Here is a 19,310-nt window from a genome sequence, read left to right as displayed (position 1 = left end):
AAAAACAAACCCGACCAATTGGAAAATAAATAAATAAATAAATTATATATATATATATATATATATATATATATATATATATATATATATATATATATATATAAAAGGCCTCCGTGACATTGAAAATCTATACGGTGATCTGTACAGAGGCACTGGGTTCTGCAAAATAGGGAAAGATAAAAAAGAATATCTGCCCTAATTCATGGCTTGTAAACGCATAAAAAAAGTGGTTGAATATTTAACAAGCCCCAAACATGTGGAATGGCACACATGACTGGGAGTTTTCAGTCAGTCAGAGCCTGAAGCATCACAGCGGGAGAGGTTTGCCTCTGTGGTGGGAAGTGCAGAGAGGGTCTATTGGTATGCACAGTTGATGTTCTTTTAAGTTAGAACAGCCTTTACCATTGCTGAAGAAAGGATTCTTGTGTGAAGAAGCTCAGCTGCTGCTGTTTGACACTTCAGACTAACCACTACACAACCCATGAACCTCTTGTCATAGGAATATCGTACTGTTTGCAAGTGTGCCACTAATCTTCAAAGACAATTGCGACTTTTGTATGGGGGGGGGCTCCTTTGAGATTTAGTTAGGCCACATTGGCGCATTGTTGGTGATGACAGAGTTTCTCAGTTAAATCAGCAAGGAACCATTTATACATTTACGGTAGGGTTTTTATTTGCCTTGTCTAAGAAGTAGTCCATGGGTTCCCACACTTCGTTATTGATAGCGACAGATATAAAAAAATCTTTTGATTCAGACTGATTCACAAATGAATCATTCAGACTGAATAAACCTTATTCAGAGTAGCGTCATTTTAAATCTTTGTGAGGAAGAGACTTACTGTCTCTTTAATGTTGTTAAGGGCCAAGCACCAAAGGTGCAGAGGCACCTATTGTATGTGTTTACTCTCTTCTTCTTCGTCGTCATCTTCCATCATTGAAGTCTATAGAACCGTTTGGAGGAAAGTTATGAAATTTGGCACACCAATAGAGGACTGTCTGAACTTATACCTTAGTGATTTCAGGGTCTCTATCTCAAATCCTCCAGCGCCACCAACAGCTCAAATTTGCACATATGTTTATGCTAATAACTTTTGAACCATAAGGCATGGAAACAAAACATTTCCTCTGATTTGTTGTCTCATGCAGAGTTGAATGCATACCATGGTTTCAATTTTCCACCCTACTAGATTTAAAATGTTCAGAAAACACTTTTTCCAACTCCTTTAAGGCAGTGTGTCCGATTTGCACCAATTTTGTTCTTAACACTTCAACAAATTTGATGGGGAGCACGGCAGAGGTCGTGAAGCTATATCATGGTAATGCTTTAGCATGATGAAATGAAACTTGGTATATGTCATAGCCATCATGCCCTAAGGGTCCCTGAGTGGTGTCAGCAAAGTGCCCCTACTGGCCAAGAAATATGAAAATTGCTATTTTTGCTTGTGATTCTTTTGTACAGAGATAACACTCAAAATACAAAAAATAAAAAAAAAACTATTTTAGCCTATTTTTAAGATTTACACATTTCAATTTCATTACAAAATTCCATTAAACTGAATTGTGTAATGTTTAAAAACATGTTTATTTACTTTATTAAAGATTGATGGAATTTTGTTATGAAACTGAAACCGTAAAATTATTTTTTGGAGTGAAATGATACCGATCGTTCTTATGTCAGCCTTGCTGTACATCGGCTGTGCATCGTTACTAAATTTTATAAGTGTATTCGAAAAAACATCTTTCTTAAAAATGTCAGTAGTCTGTAAACTCAATTAGATGTGATATAGGACCTTTATACATCTTTATACAGCTGATACTTTATGCCATTGAAGAGACTGTATGTTCATCCCTCACAGCCTCGTTTTCATTCCCATCAAAAATTATATATGACTTCTGAAGGTATACTGTGAACCTGTTCCAGAACCATCTCTAAAAAATAATTAATATTTTTGTATTATTATTATTATTTTTATTAATTTTTTTCACTAGTTTTTTTCACAAGAGCAATATTTAGCATATGAAAAATGTAGTGCATAGCATATATAGAAAAATGTATATTTACAATAGCACCAGCAATTATATAAGTAAATAAATCAGTTTCCATTACTTTTCCAGTCCTGGAAAGGACTATTTTTAAATTTCCTGGTTGTCCATGACTGTGGGAACACTGAAATAACAATTTAGATTAAGGGACACTAAGCATTAGAACACATTACAGTTTACCATTTTATTCAAATCAGTCCTACTGAAAATGGAAGACGGTATGGGAAAACTCCTTTCCATCACTCTGCAACAATTGAAATGTCTTCAGAAATCTTTTGGATATGAAACCATTCCTTTTGAAACTGTAGTTACAGATAACCTACAGTTTACGACTCATTCACCATATTCTTATGTAATTACAGTTCCAGATGATAATTTTTCTATAGTCCCAGCGCCTACAGACTGGCTTTGTGTTGCTTTAGAGTTTGGTTCAAAGTAACAGTACAATTACTACAGAAACCATTCAACAGTACATACCAGTAACAGAGCTCAGCACAGTTACCATAGTTACTGTTAAATTGTTTCCTGCGCACATATTATAATGTCATGCTCCTGAAGTGCTACTGTATAAAACAAATATGAAATAAATAACACATTTTCAGGCCAGACATCTTCTTTAAACAGAAAACTGACTGGGATCCACAGTCTCTGATATTTTGAATCTAAAAAATAAAATAAAAAAACAAGAGAATGGAACAGTACAGAAATCACAACTCAACAACATTACAGTATCAATGAAATCTAAATACAACCATTTACGAGAATTGTTTTCCTTCATACTAAATTTCCATATACAGTAGCTCACTTAAATCACACTCAAAATTGTCTGATTGTCCTTCCATTAGATAGAAGGGCTGAGATACTCTTCTAAAAATCTTCATTTGTGTTCTGCAGAAGAAAGAATGTCATACACATCTGGGATGGCATGAGGGTGAGTAAATGATGAGAGAATTTTCATTTTTGGGTGAACTGTCTCTTTAAAATAAATAACACATGGTTGCATATTTTGTTACTGCAAAGACATTCATACATATATAAGTATGGCCTAAGGGCCCAAATACTTTTTGGGGTCACTGTATATATCGTTAAATATAGACTCAAATCATGTTTATGTTGATGTAAATGTATGTTGTATGTTTGCAGTACAGTAGTTCATTATTGGTCATCTACATCATTTAATTGTCATTTTGGTTTTAGCGGTCACAACTTGAGTCACAGTGTTGCTCAGTTGAGGACAGTTGACTGATACAGACAGTATGGAGTGTGGTAAGATCAAATGACTCTGCCGAGACAAACTCAAACATGGTCAGCACCCCCTCGGCACCCCTGAAGTTCAACATGTAGGAGATCTCCAAACTGGATCCATTTTCAGGTCCCTAATCACTTTCTGAAGGCAGGAGAGAGACTTTCCGATTGTGGCAGCCTTATCACTGATTCATTGCCCCTGATGTGGTTTCATCAAATTCTTGATGGTCCACCTCTGGCCAGTACAAGAGCGCAGGACCAGAGCATAACCAAAGGAGACATTGGCTGGCATCAACTCGAGACAGCGTCCTGTAGCTCGATTGATGATTGGTTCATTCTTAAAGGAACAAAAAAAATATAATTTTAGTGACCAAAGGCAAAAGGACAATTTTTAACAGTTTGCTCTAGAAAAATGAGCATTTCACCTGTGCAAAGTGCCAAGTTTTCTGCTGTATACTGGAGACTTTCTCACAGTTGAGGAGCTGAGGGTAGCTGCTGATTTTGTCGTCCACCACACAGCGAGTTTCTTCACCGGTGCTTCCAAGAGGACCCAGGAAAAGATAACCCTCCTTAGTGTAGCGACCCAACTACAAGACAGTCCACAGAGGAGACAATGTGAACTTTTTTAATTCAATAATTAAGTAACTGGGTCACTGAGTCATTTAGAGGCATTTTGGCACTGTAAGCTGATGATGTTTGCCAAATGCTGTTATGGCTATTCCCGTAATGACAATTAATTTATCATAATTACTAGCTGGGTTAAGCAACTAACTCTTAGTAAAATGGTCATGAAGACTAAATTTGATAATTCTAGCCTCCAGACCGAACGAACCTGCTTGTTTAAAGAGCATTCATTTGTTCCTTCTTCCAGTAATGTGTTAAAATGAGTAAATGTCCACACATAGAGGCAGACGTTTATTGTTTTTTTTGTGTGTGTTTTTGTGTGTTTGCTGCATTGTGTCCTACATATGTACCCAACTTGCGTTAGATATGCTAACTTTTCTGTATTTCTCCATAGTACATACTTTGTCAGGCTGTGTGACATTTGTTCAGAAGTCTCCACGGGATTTGTCCCATATATTAAAATGATTTAGGAAAAAATATTCACTGGCGGCCAAAAGTTTGGAATAATGTACAGATTTTGCTGTTTCAGAAGGAAATTGGTACTTTAATTCACCAAAGTGGCATTCAACTGATCACAAAGTATAGTCAGGACATTACTAATGTAAAAAAACAGCACCACCACTATTTGAAAAAAGTCATTTTTGTTCAAATCTGGACATTCCCCATTTCCAGCAGCCATCACTCCAACACCTTATCCTTGAGTAATTATGCTAAATTGCTAATTTGGTTCTAGAATATCACTTGCCATTACATTAAACACAGCTGAAAGCTATTTGGTTCATTAAATGAAGCTTAACATTGTCTTTGTGTTTGTTTTTGAGTTGCCACAGTATGCAATAGACTGGCAAAAATGGCAAAAAAGAAACGGCTTTCACTAGAAACTCATCAGTCAATCAATGTTTTGAGAAATGAAGGCTATCTGATGCTCGAAATTGACAAAAAACGGAAGATTTCATACAAAGGGGTGTACGCTACAGTTTTCAAAGACAAAGGACAACTGGCTCTAACAAGGACAGAAAGAGATGTGGAAAGCCAGATGTACAACTAAACAAGAGGATAAGTACATCAGAGTCTCTAGTTTGTGAAATAGATGCCTCACATGTCCTCAGCTGACAGTTTCATTGAATTCTACCCACTCAACACCAGTTTCATGTACAACAGTAAAGAGAAGACTCAGGGGTGCAGGCCTTATGGGAAGACTTGCAAAGAAAAAGCCACTTTTGAAACAGAAAAACAAAAAGAAAATGTTAGAGTGGGCAAAGAAACACAGACATTGGACAACAGATAATTGGAAAAGAGTGTTGTGGATCTTTACCCCATTGAGATTTTGTGGGATCAGCTAGAGTGTAAGGTGCGTGAGAAGTGCCCGACAAAACAGCCACATCTATGGCAAGTGCTACAGGAAGCGTGGGGTGAAATGTCACCTGAGTATCTGGACAAACTGACAGCTAGAATGCCAAGGATCTGCAAAGCTGTCATTGCTGCACGTGGAGGATTTTTTGATGAGAACTCTTTGAAGTAGTTTAAGAAGTTCTGAAATTGTTTTTTCTCAAATTGTAATAGTAATTTATCACGTTATTAATGTCCTGACTATACACTGTGATCAGTTGAATGCCACTTTGGTGAATAAAAGTACCAATTTCTTTCCATAAGAGCAAAATCTGTACATTATTCCAAACTTTTGGCCACCAGTGTATGTAGATAAATATAGCTGTTTATTGCTTATTATGTTGTGTTATAATGGTGTATATGTCATGTGTATTTTATTGATTCTTGTATTTCATGTCTTTTATTTTGAAGTTTCTAGTTCCTGGTTCATGTCATGTGGTTCCCTAGTCATGTGATTCCTGTTTTCCCTCCATGTTCATGTGTCTTGTTTTCATTGGTTTATTATATAATTATCTTGTTTAGAGTTCTGTTTGTTCATTGGTTTGTTCTCCTATGTCCATGTATTTAAACCGTCATGTTTTCCATTGTCCTTTGTGAAGTATTGTATATGTTTGGTACGCTGTTCATGTCAGGTTTAGTTTATGTCAAATTCATGTTTACGTCTAGTCAAGTTCATGTTTATGTTCCAAGTTTATAGTTAGGGGTTTATTGGATTTCACTTTTGTTTAATAAATTTCACTTGGGTTCTTCAATTCATCTTCGTCTTCGTCATTGCCAGTGCCAGCAGCTATGTTACAGTATATAAATTATAATGATTAAATACCATTCTGGCTTGTGTTTATTTAGTGAAAAACTAAAGGTGGTTCCTATGATTGATAAAACACAATTTCAATACATTTAAGTGCAAATACATAAATACTGAAAAATAAATATTAATATCGAGATATACTTTTTTTTTTTTTTTTTTTTTTGCTTCATCGCCCAGCCCAAACCAAACGTTCTTTTCGGGTCTCGATTCATACCATTCAACAATTGCAAACCAAAGTTTTCTTATTTCTTCATAGTTCTAATATTTAATTGCATAGTTGTCACCGATGAACAGAATGCACAAAACTATGTCATCTGTCCCTCTAGATGTAACCTATTTCCTGTCTGCAGAGTAAGTGGAGGTTCAGTGAAGGTCAGGTCTATGGAGATGTGTTGCAGAGATGTGTGCAGCTCTACCTGAGGTCCCCAGCCATGACAGGGATGCAGAATTGCTGTGTGGTTTTCCTTCATGCCCTGATCCACACACAGATGGGTCACATTGGTATTGCGAATCTAGAACAATCAAAAATACTTAAATGTCTGATAGTTCAGCCTGCTATTTGTTTGTAAACTTATTCCCTCACTGTAAAATCTGTTTTTGATAACCTCTTAATTAGTATCAGATGTAAATAAAGATGCAGTGCCTCCTTTAAGGAACATTTTATGCAAAAATGAAAATTCTGTTGATATTTACACCTCTACATTTATGGCAGTCTGTCTTTTGTGGAACTTTCTTTTGCTCTTTTCCCAGGGCCGTTTCTAGCTATAAGCGGTATAAGTCGCCGCTTAGGGCTGTGAAGCCACCAGTGGGCCCCTGAGCCACCAGGGGGCCCTACAAAGCAATGTGTTTATTTTTATTATTTTTTTATTTTTTTTAATATAATTTTTATTCAGTTTTAAATTCTTATGTCTTACTTTTTATTTTTATTGTCTTATCTTTTATTTTCTTTATCATTTCCATGTAAAGCACTTTACAACTGTGCTATATAAATAAATTTTCCTTGCCTTTATATGCTAAATGCGGCCAGTAAGACTCAGTCAGCCGTTATGGCTTAATTAGACAGTTATAGGGGGCCCCCTTGTGGCCCAAGAAGGAAGGGAGAATGTAACTGCAAAGAGAGAGTTATAGCTAGATGTGACAGGCACACGCACACTCAAAGGGTTTTTCGTTATCATGAACCGCATCTACAAGTCGGGAGTGGAGAAAGAAAAAGTAAGAGGGGGAGAAATGCACCAGACCACTGGTAATAAATGAATGTCAGCCAGCAACCTGGCTAGATGGTGTTTGTTCAGTGTCATGCATTAAACTGCAACAATTATTTCACTCATGTTTTGCAGTTGTGTTCTGCCTTTTTTTTTTTTTTTTGTAGTTAATATATCACAAATTTGAGTGAATATATTCACATTTGTTCAAATATTTATTGTGGTCTTGACGTGGCAGTTTTGAGTTTGTTTGTTTGTTTGTTTTTTTGTCATTTTTTTTTTTTTAGCTCCCCATAATTTTTCACTTTCATTGTATACTGAAGGAAAGACCTGTGAGGACATTCTTCACAATTTTTCCTTTTGTGTTCCACAAAACACAGAAAGACATACAGCTTTGTTTCACAGGGTATGTTTCAGGACACAAGGCTGACTAATTAATTTAACAGAGTGTAAAATTACATTTACCGGCCCAATAATTATGCTGTACCATAAAGGACTACTATCCAAAAAAAAAACTGCCCATTTTGAGCTTGAGCCATTTGATATAGTACTCACTTCTCCGTAAAACATTGTGTTGTTGTATCTCCTCATCTCTGGATAGATATTATCGAGGTACCACTCAAAGCTTTTGCACTGGAGTCTTTTCCTGAGTGTGACTCTCTGGGATATGTCGCCGTAATCAATGCCATGGTTCTGCATGCACAAAGAAAGTGAGCATACACTTGAATGGCACAGAGAGATAGGATACAATTATACATGGTTGTATTGTTACAACTGTTGCGTTCTTACAAGGGGTGCGCCATGATGGTTGACTACACAACACAAGAACATGCCTTTAAATATTGATGATTCATGCTGCACAACACAGATTTTTGTCCAGTCAAATGCTCTATAGCAGGGGTTTTCAAAGTGTGGGGCGCGCCACCTGGAGAGTGGTAAAAATCTTTATTATATAATTAATTATATGTATATATATATATATGTATTGAGTTTAATTATTATGTTATTTTAAAACATTATTTAAACAGTTCTGAAAATAATAGGCAAAAATATATATATATTTATCAAGAATCTTTGTGAAGATTCTCTGATATTTGTCAAGCCAGCCAATAAAGCAGACGTGATGTATTAGTCTGTAATTACAATGGAGCAGTTTCTGAGACCACCAAATTTCAATCCTTCCATTTCAGGGGTCAAACCCAAAAGACGACGATATACGATGAGCAGTATTTTAAGTTTAGGATTTACAGCTGATGCACCATGACCTTTATGTCATTTATCAGGAGATTTTAGCTAATGACAGCATGCGACCTGCTAAACTCCACAGACACCTTGACACCAAGGATGCTGAGGTAGCGGGAAAACCTCCAGAGTTTTTCCAAAGAAAACTTCAAGCCTTTCAAGGTCAGAAAAAAGTTGTCTGAGAATTTGTGAAATTAAATGTAAAGCCCACTGCAGCTTCATATCACGTTGAGCTGCGTATTGCCAAGGCAGACAAGGCACATAACATCGGAGAGGCATTGATTCTGCTGGCAGCCAAAGATATGTGTTCCTTGATGGTAGGAGAGGCAGCGGCTTCTAAGCTTGATTCTATTCCACTCTTTGACAACACAGTGGTTCAGCGCATCTCTGACATGGCACAGGATGTGAAGGAGCAAGTGTTAGACAGCATCAGACACAGCCCATTTATTGCACTCCAGATTGACGAATCCACTGATGTGGCCAGCTGACAACTAGCATTGTTTTTGTTCCCACCATTGTAAAAATTATATAATATAAAAAGTTTAATATAAAAAGTTGTATACGTTGTGTCACAAGGGAGGGCCACAGTCTTTGACTTTGAAAACCCCTGCTCTATAGATTGAGAATATCCCTCTACTTGCAATGGACCAACAAGTAGCAAATCATGGTTCATGGGCATAACAAACTAAAGCCTATTGGGAAAAAAACAGGGATTAGCTCTATGATATTTCCCACAGTCTTTGTTTCAATAGGAAATAGGTTAAAGCAGAGGTCCCCAACCCACGGGTCGCTTTTTTTCTGGGAAAAATTTCTGTGCAGCACTGATATACGCCCTTTGCTCTTTATGAGGCACTATCCAAATTTACATGAAAGGCATGATTTCAGAAAACATCAGTTCCACTCTTCCTATAGATTAAGTTACTGTTTACAAACAAACACTCTGCCCTGCCCTTTCCTGGTTCTTTTGGTTGCCCAGAAAAGAACTGCTGTCTATGGGCGCCTCGCTCAAACTGCACTGAACATCCCGTTTTCCACAGATTATTAGGGCTTCTTTAAATTTCCACCAGATCATTGCATCAGGAAAAACACAGAATTGTACATAAATTATGATATTTCATGGGTCACCGTCATTGTTATCGAGTCTGCTCTATTAGACCCAATTGACCCGCAGCAGCTGTTGGTGTATATGAACTTTTTTACAAAGAAATCACGCAAACGGCTGTTTTTAATTTCCAAAGTGCTGTCGCTGTGACAGATATGAAGTCAAATATGATCTAACGATTATATGATCAAGACCACCATATTCGATATAACGGGAGGAACAGATCCTGTCTCCACCACCGCAGAACATGGACTACTCTTTGTGATAGGATAAGTGAATAAAAATAATGTCATACTGTGAAAATGATGTCTTTGCATTTATTTTGAATGCAGTAAACAATATTGTTCAATCGAAATGTTATTAAGTTTTGATATGGAATATGATCATACTGAAGTAAGAATATTATTATTTATTGGATGTGGGTTAATAATTTAAGCAGTAAAGACACATATTGCATGTCTAGTGGTAGTTTTTATTTTTATATATCACATTTCTTAGGCTTTAGAAGCGTGTTAAACATGTGAGGATGTGTACTCATCAACCTGTTACTTGTCTGACATGATCATTTCAGGCTCATTGAACCAAGTTTAAACTTGCTTTGCCAATATTTCAGAAAAGAACCCACATACTTTATTCACTGTAAACCATAGATACTCCTTTATAATAACTTTTATTAACATTAAAATCAATTTTTACATTCTATTAAGTTTAAAAGATTATTTAAGCTGCCTATGTCCACCATTAAAATCTGCTGCTAGTAAGAACCTGGAAACAGGGTTTCCTGCGGTATGACATCAGAGTAATTTCCTCGTTAGCTAATGTTAAAATGAGTGTGAAACTAACGTAAAAATGCACTTGTCAAGTCATTTCATTAGGTGACTAGTCGTGCAGGTGACCCACCAACTAGTCAATTTTGAAAATATGTATTTTTGCACATCCTTAGTTCTTAGATACCTTCATTGGGAGGTTCCACGCCACATAGACATTAGATTTGTATTGGTCCATCCAGACCTCCGCCACACGAAGGGCGTTTCGTCTAGTGTGAAAGGCGATGTTACTGTGGTAGGGCTTTTTTGTCCTAGCAATATGGGCAACCCTGGAACAGGGCAGGACTTCCATGCTTCCTCCACACAGCCAAACCTAGGGTTTAAAAATGCACAGACATGCACACCTAAAAACTTAAGTCCTGATATAATTAAAACTTTTGTGAGCTTACAAAGTATTTGAAATTGAAGCTATCTAGACTGAGCTTTAGGAGGCTATGTCATGATTGCTCTACTTTAGTGAAGAGATGTGGGTGGCACACTAACCCTGATTCCCAGCTCTATATTTTCACCACCATACACGTCCATCCCCGCGTCCAGCAGTCCCAACTCCCCGAAGTATTCCCGGTTTACCACAAAAGAGCAGCCTATCATTGCAGGCGTCCTGAAAAACAGTTTTTACACTTTATATTTTCAATAAAGTTCTGATATAGGGCTACTGAATTATTTAAACACTACAGCACATATTAGTGTAAAATATTGGAAGAAGATAAAAAATTATGTAAATATAAAATAAACTTAAAGGAATATTGCAGGTTCAATACAAGTTAAGCTCAATCGACTGCATTTGTGGCATAATGTTGATCACCTGACCTTTCCTTAGATAGATGTAAATGGGACCACCAGGGCCTTTCAAGCTATAAGCAGGGCCCGAGACGGAAGGGAGATTGCGCGGGACCTCCAAGTAGGATTTCATTTAGGGCCTCCATATGCTCAGAAACGGCCCCGGGGACCATAAATGCTGTGGATTTATATTAACTTGTATTAAATTCGAAATATTCCTTTAACTTCCTTTAACAGATTTTCTGTTAATTTCCCAAATCTAGATTGTGAGATACTTCTAGAGAGAATTTTATAAGGGCTTTTCACACTTTTTCTTTTTCAAAACATCTTTTTTAACCCTATGCATTTTAAACACACTATTAACACTGTGTTAAAAAATGGAAATTGAATAAAAAAAATCAGAATGTGAGATTTCTGGCTTTTAGTCTGTGCTTGTTAGCTTTCAAACAAAATCAACTTTAAGCAGATTCAGGCATTTAAAGTTTTCATTCTTACTCTTCCGAAAAAAATGTATGAACATTTTTAATGAACATCTTATAGATTGAGAATGTCCCTCCCCTTAATACCAACTATTTCTGACTATCAGGAATTTCTTTCATGCAGACAACCCGGGTTCAATTCCGCCTTCTGTCATTTTTTCCGATCCTGTTTCCTTCCTCCAGTCTTAATATTTCCTTTAATACTACTTATAAATATTAATGAACATAAAGGTTGATTTCCTCACCATGACTGGATCTTGTTGAAGGTTGGGTAGTTGAGAGAAAGGTTTGATCCAGGTAAAATTAACCATGGTTTTACTATAGTAATTTTTATTAATATACTGTAGTAACCATCTTTAATTTTGTGGTTACTATGATTTTACTATAAAATACAATGGTGATACTAGGGTTCCTGTAGTTAAACTTTGTAAGGTAAGTTTAGGGTTAGGTTTATGGGAAGGGGTGGGTGTAGGGTGTCTGTGGGACTCTAAATAAACATTCTGCAGTGATACCACTATCCTGTATGTTAGTATTTAATTAGGATGCAAATAGTATCTAACACTATTTGCACTTAGTGAAAAGAAGTTCACCTTTGTGGTGCTAACCCAGAATTGTGGTGCCAAAGATATTCAGCGTAAGCAACGCAGTGTTTGAATCCATGATTTAGTTGTTTAACAAGGTTTACAAATGTACAGTGTGAAATCTTGCAACCCAGTATGAATTGCTAAAGTATGAGCAGTATGAAACATAGATAACCCAGGATTACGTTGTCCCAGGGTTTAGAATGACACCTGGTTAACAATTTCAAGTGTGAAAAGCCCAGTAGAATCATACCTGATAGGTGCAGAGGTGTCTCCTTCATCCCACCACTGTTTAGGTGGGCTGATATACATACACCAGAGCTCCCAGTTATAACCATGGCCGGAGTTCTCATAGCGCTCCAGCTCGAAGGTCTCATCTTTAATGTTATCTATGGATGGTAGGATGATCCTCTTGTGGTTGTCCTTGATTCTAGACAGAACTGGTTCAGCCCTGGTGAGTGTATAAATAGGTTAGATCATTACAAGCAAAGCTGAATCATTGCGCAGTAGTAATAAAACTCCTTTAACTCTGCTGTAAATCTATTCGGATCACCCAGGAGGCATGCTAATTCCAGGTGTAAACAGGGCCTAAAAATAGAGGTTGTCAACATTTACCAGGACCAAAAGCAGTACAGGGAAAGAAAGAGTACTAGATTCTCACCATGCAGGTGTGAACTCAACATGGGCATCAAAGAATCCCGTCACCTCCCCAATGGCCACTTTCCAGCCCTCGATTCGAGCTCGGATGAGTCCCTCTCTCTTCTGATTGCGCACTATTTTGATAAGACCTGGGTAGCGCTTGTTGATGTACTCCTCCAGTGGCCCTTTCAGTTGTTCTAGCATGCATATAAACACACACACAAGCAGTAAAGAAGGAGAGAAATCTCGTTTCATGGTGCATGAGTGCTGTAGCTGTGCTTAAACCACACCAGGGGGAATGTGTTTTCTATGCCAACACTCTTCCATGCCTTTGATCTGTGTTGCAGGGATGAATACCATCCCCTTGAAAAAACACTTTCTTGGAAAGTGGTCTCTTTCCCCACGTTAAATACTGTCATCTGCATGCCGAGTGACAAACCATGAATCACTGACATTATGAGGACAGAGATGGGTGTGCTACTTTGCCTCCTCGTTTCAGCAAATGTTGGCTTTTCCCTTTGCGCTGATGGACGGTTGGCCTTCTGCCACCGGCTCATGCCAACAGTGTGATGGAAATTGAACTGTCTCTCTGGGAAGGCTTGAGCACACACTCTGATACAATAGACAGGCATGGCCATGCACAACATGAGCAAAGGATGGCTCTTGGCAAACTACTTCAGGTTATCTGTGTTGACAGTCAAGGTCACATACAGCACAATCAATTAAAACCAAGTAAGACTGAATTTATTAAGGTTTTTACATTTTCGAAATAAAATGTTAGTGCTTTTTTTGTGTACAACTTACCATCACAACTGTCAGGTCATTGCTAAAGTGTGTGGTTGCTAAGGTGTTCAGAGTAGTATTTAGCACATTGCTGTGCTGTTGCAAGGGTGTGCTTGGTGGTTGCTAGGTGGTTGTGGTTGACTCAGGACTTCTTCAGTGTAAATCAAATAAATGTTTTTTTGCCCAATTTGTGGTCTGCTAGTGAAAATCGTACAATTAACAGCTGCTATGCTGCTGCTAGGTTGTTGTTGGTGGTTGCTAGGGTGTTCTGGGTGGTTGCTTGTTGTTCAAAACAGTCAAAAAAGCCCACCACCAGTGAAAATCACACATTTGATGGTTGCTATGGCATTGCTAGGTGGTTGCTAGGGTATTCTGGGGGGTTGCTAAATGGTCCAAGTCAAAAGAGCCCACCAAATCACATATTTGATGGTTGCTATGCTGTTGCTAGGTTGTTCTTGATGGTTGCTAAGGCATTGCTAGGTGGTTGCTAAGTGGCTACTAGGTAGTTCTGGGTAGTTTCTAGGATGTTCTAGGTGGTTGCTAAGTGGATATGACTCGTAAATCTATGGAATTTCTTTGCCCATTTCCTGGTCAGCCAGCGAAAATTGTGCATTTGACAGTTGCTATGCTGTTGCTAGGTTGTTCTTGGTGGTTGCTAGGGTTGTTTTGGGTGATGGCTAGCTTGTTTTGGGTTGTTGCTAATTAGTTGCTTATTGGTCCAAAAGAGCCAACCACCAGCGAAAATCGCATATTTGACAATTGCTATGATTTTGCTAGGTAGTCATACCTTTGACGTTTGCTATGCTCTTGCTACATTGTTGGTGGTGGATGCTAGGATGTTGCTAGGTGGTTGCTAAGTGGTCCAAGTCAAAAGAGCCCACCACCATCAAAAATCATACATTTGACGGTTGCTAGGCTATTGCTAGGTTGTTCTTTGTGGTTGCTAAGGCATTGCTAGTTGGTTGTTAGGGTGTTCTGGGTGGTTCTAGGCAGATCTGACTCAGGTTCTTCCTTCAACATAAATCTATGGATTTTTTTATTTATTTTATTTGCCTATATCATGGTCAGCCAGTGAATATCATAAATTTGATGATTGAAATGCTGTTGCTAGTTTGTCCTTGGTGGTTGTTAGGGTGCTCTGGGTGGTTGCTAGGTTTTTTGGGGTGGTTGCTAAGTGGTTGTTTATTGGTCCAAGACAAAAGAGCCCACCACCAGCGAAAATCGCACATTTGATGATTGCTATTCTATTGCTATCATTTTTGGAGGTTTCTAGGGTGTTCTGGGTGGTTGCTAGGAGGTTGATAACTGGTCCAATTAAAAAGAGCTTACCCCCAGCAATAATCTTACATTTGACGGTTATTATGCTGTTGCTTTGCTAGGTGGTTGCTTACTGGTCCAAGTCAACAGAGCCCAAACCAAGTATCTATGATACTTTGGTCCATCAATGTAAGTATTTGGTATTTTTTCACCCATTATATAGTCACCTAGCGAAAATAAAACATTTGGTCCCTTACAAAAGTAATAGCACACATCTGCTTTTTTGTTTCATGATTATTGTGTTAACCACTAATAAATATGATTTTGTACCTTGTTGATCAAAGCCACAGTTCTCTTTTCTTAATGTATTTCTCACCGTCATCACTGTTGTCATCCACCAAGATGATCTCTTTTAGGAGATGGGCTGGAGTGTGATTGACAGCAGAATGGACCGAACGCAGGATGACAGACAATGCCTCATTTACAAAAATGAAGATAATGGAGATCTGTGGTAAGTCACTGGGATAATAGGCCTTTTTGCATCTAAAAAAAAAAAAAAAAAAACACACATACACATAAATGAACAAACAAATTCTTATCATCTTCTGTTTTTTGTTTTTTTTTTAAGATCTTCTCATTATCTGTTAAATGAACCACCAGACTCCTCAAGCTTGGGTACTCCTTAAGCTGTTTCTTAACAGAAGTTAAGCCAGTTCTGGCATTGCTATTTTGCACCCTCTATTGGTAACAATTACAGAGCACACTGGGGCTCGAATATGAAACTTATTTCTAGAACTTTACTTAGTTAACTCAAAAACAATAAATGTCAATTTTCTCTCCAATCTTAGCTTTAGCTGTAGCTTTAAAACTATAGGTCTGACAGTAATGTGATGCTCACTTGCTGGGCCGATAGTCAGGAATGGACCTATCCAAAGAGATTTTGTCACTCAGAAATGCATTGTAACCGTATTTCTCCCTCAGGTACTTGGCCTCCTTTTCTTCCGCCGGCGTAAGTGTTGCTGGCAGCCCTCCTCTACCACGGCCCCCAAAACCTTCGATGAGTCTAAGAGACTTGGACAAACCTGTTCAAAATCATTTATTCAATTAACACAATGGCTTTATTGTTTTGAATGGTGTTCTGCTGTATCTTAAAGGGTTAGTTCACTCAAAAATGAAAATTCTCTCATCACTTACTCACCCTCATGCCATCCCAGTTGTGTATGACTTTATTTCTTCTGTTGAACACAATCAAAGATTTTTAGAAGTATTTCTCAGCTCTGTAGGTCCATACAATGTAAGTGAATGGGTGCCAAGATTTCGAAGCTCCAAAATCAACATAAGGACAAAATAAAAGTACTCCAGGCAACTCAGGTGGTTAAATCCATATATTCTGAGGCAATTTGATAGTTGTGGGTGAGAAACAGATCAATATTTAAGTTTTTCTTTTTTTTTTTTTTTACTATAAATTCTCCTCCCTGCTCAGTCAATTTCCACTTTACTTTCACTTTCTCATTCTCCTTCTTCTGTTTTTGGTGATTCACGTCCTTCTTGCATATCGTCCCCTAATGGGCAGGGAGGAGAATTTATGACAAAAAATGACTTAAATATTGATCTGGTTCTCACCCACAACTGTCAAATTGCCTCAGAATATATGGATTTAACCACCAGAGTCACATGGAGTACTTTTATTTTGCCCTTATGTTGATTTTGGAGCTTCAAAATTTTGGCACCCATTTACTTGCATTGTGAGGACCTACAGAGCTAAGATATTCTTCTAAATATCTTAATTTATGTTCTGCAGAAGAAAGAAAATCATACACATCCGGGATGGCATGAGGGTGAGTAAATCATGCGAGAATTTTCATTTTTGGGTGAACAATCCCTTTAATTGCCTTGTGTTTAAATGCTGCTTTTTGTGAAAATTGTTAAATGAGTATAATCATTTGAGGATTTCACAAAAAGTTCCAGGACATTTTTCAATACTAAACATTGATGGTAGTACAATGTAATTACATATGTAACAGCATACACTGCATCCAATGTAAATATGTAACCATTTTGCTGAGCTTGCAATTACATTTTTTTATTATTATTATTATTTATATATTAATTTATTTTTTGCTCTTGCATTTGAAATTATATTAACATGGGTACAACGGGCTAAAGGGGCCGTCTTAAAGGAATACTGTATGTGTTTTCTTCTGTTCCCAAATATATGACGATTGAATAAATGTATTTCTTTTACTGAATATTGTGTGTAAAGAAATGTAAAAAGTTTGTTTTGATTAAAAATTAAGTAACTATAAGGGCGATTCTCATGAGACCAGTCAAGGAAAGTCCTGGTTTTATTTAACCCCAAATCAATGGCAAAAAAAGATGAAATTATATTTTGGATGAAGAAAAAGGAATCCTAGGACCATTAAGATTGTTTGCATTTTAACATTATTTTCAGAACATTTAAGAACATTTTACCCCACATTTTATTTAGTGATAGGGTATAGTTAGGCTACAGGTGCAAATGGTGATAAAGGTCAGATTTTGTCACCATATGCAAATACTTTTGTTACAGCAAGATATTTTTAGTCATTAAAAGAATTACCATTTAGTTGTCTGTACACCACATCTTCTAGTGATCCCAGTCTCTTTAAGAGCACATCGTGAGTGATGCTAGTCTCCAGAGCAGATCCATTGAAGTGCGTCTGTTCCCTCCCATCAGCCGGCTGGTGACCAACATCTTTAGCACTGCGTAAATTGCACTTGCCCCAAAAAGTGATGAAGCCGGCCACCGTAAACACATTCAGCACCAGTAAGATTTTCCATCTTCTCATCACAAAGGCCATTAAGGATTTTGGTGTTCTGAACCCAGTGAATCGCATCTTTAAAGACATTACACAGAGATTCACCTCGTGGTGTGCGCAAAGAAAAACTGACAGAAACTGACAGAAAGCCCAGTGAGCTGCGAACCTAAACCGCATTTGGCGCGTTTGACTCGTTCGTTCGAACCTTTGCGATGCCCCAAAATGTCATTCGAATGTTCGAACGCGCCTGATGCGATCTATGTAGGCAGCTCACTAGATTTTGAGACACAACCAAAGGGGTTTAGAATTTGTAAACGTGTACTCTAAATAGAATTAAAACAAATACTTTCCAACAAACCCATTTGCTTTATTTGACCAATAACAAGCTATACGTTGCACAAAACTTAATTGCTTGAAACATATTACTGTTTGTGGCACTTGTCATTTTGGCTGGCACATTTTATTCAACGAATTTACCACAACACTCACCATTTCGGATTGGTAAAATGCATCCTGCACTGGTACATAGTGAATTCTGCCCGTGAGCTTTCATCCGTATTGGTTTTAGCGTTTACATGTTCTTATTAATAAAATCCACATGGAAAATGTGTGTGCGTACTTCAAAGAGTCAAAGCAAAGGTTCGGAAACTGCAGACATTCATCACAGGGCATCTGTCAGTCAATGACAAACACAGCTGTCCTCTGCTGGAAATATAATATGATTCAAGAGGTCAGGCTTATGGAGTGTTTTCCACGATCTCGTATTGCTGTAGGAATTGCTGTGCGTATTTGCCCTGGATCAGCAGAAGTACCTAAGAGCCCTCCACTTCAGCAATGAGAGTCCACAGACGCAACATCGTCTCCAACAGGATTCAGCTCTGAGCTAATCGAACGCAGCGTTTATTTTCAACGTTATTTCCTATCGCGCCTTTATGGGAGCGTTCTTCCAACGTTGATCCACGAGCTGCCCGTATCTTCTGCCATCCACATTGTTTTCTGCAGTTAATGTGCCCTGTTAAAGCGTTTTGTCCACATAATGCTGGATAGCGCCTCGGCTGAGGGTGATGGAAAACATGGAGTGGATGCAGCATGTGGATCAGATACGTGCGTCGAGCTGTATGGAGGACACCAAATGAGCAAATTCTGTTTATGTGAAAATGATACAGAATTACTTTCATGTTTAATATAGGGTAACAAAGACTTAACCCAAAATGAAAATTCTGTCATTATTTATTTAGCAGAAATGACTAAATAAGTGTAAAGGGAGCCAGCTGATAGATAGCTGTGCAATATGTATAAACCTATGTGTATTAGCCTCCTTGTTAGCTCACCCGCCTCCTATACTGAGCAGGTAGAACAGGAGCGTCACAATGGTGCCGTGACCCGGATGGGAGTGAGGGTTTAGGGGGGTGAGTGTAGGTTGCAGGCTGACAGATAGCTGTGCAATCAGGAGCTTCACATAAGCACCATTTAAGTGGTCTGTTGGCCTACCACATGTGAAGTATACGAAG

General features: G+C 37.9%; 1 protein-coding gene across 1 annotated transcript; it reads right to left on the bottom strand.

Moving 5' to 3' along the window:
* Positions 1–2,074: 2,074 nt before the first annotated feature.
* galnt17 (polypeptide N-acetylgalactosaminyltransferase 17) lies at positions 2,075–18,813 on the bottom strand. Its single transcript, XM_051678793.1, has 12 exons — positions 18,289–18,813; positions 17,601–17,877; positions 15,900–16,083; positions 15,378–15,544; positions 12,984–13,158; positions 12,576–12,773; positions 10,966–11,083; positions 10,610–10,795; positions 7,867–8,004; positions 6,526–6,621; positions 3,714–3,875; positions 2,075–3,625 (listed from the first exon to the last, which is right to left on the bottom strand). The coding sequence occupies exons 1-12, from the start codon at positions 18,289–18,291 to the stop codon at positions 3,479–3,481; spliced, it is 1,851 nt and encodes a 616-aa protein (XP_051534753.1). The 5' UTR covers positions 18,292–18,813; the 3' UTR covers positions 2,075–3,478.
* Positions 18,814–19,310: the final 497 nt, after the last annotated feature.

The sequence above is a fragment of the Myxocyprinus asiaticus genome, chromosome 39 (genome assembly GCF_019703515.2).
Source record: "Myxocyprinus asiaticus isolate MX2 ecotype Aquarium Trade chromosome 39, UBuf_Myxa_2, whole genome shotgun sequence".
NCBI classification, from domain to species: Eukaryota; Metazoa; Chordata; class Actinopteri; order Cypriniformes; family Catostomidae; genus Myxocyprinus; species Myxocyprinus asiaticus.
This window is presented reverse-complemented; position numbering and strand designations above follow the sequence as displayed.

What these genes read in the sequence shown, in the direction of transcription:
- galnt17 (XM_051678793.1), bottom strand. An exon ending in GGTGTACAGACAACTAAATG is followed by an intron (nt 16,084 to 17,600) that starts GTAATTCTTTTA and finishes GATTTTGAACAG; the next exon opens with GTTTGTCCAAGTCTCTTAGA. An exon ending in ACACAATGTTTTACGGAGAA is followed by an intron (nt 6,622 to 7,866) that starts GTGAGTACTATA and finishes TGATTGTTCTAG; the next exon opens with ATTCGCAATACCAATGTGAC.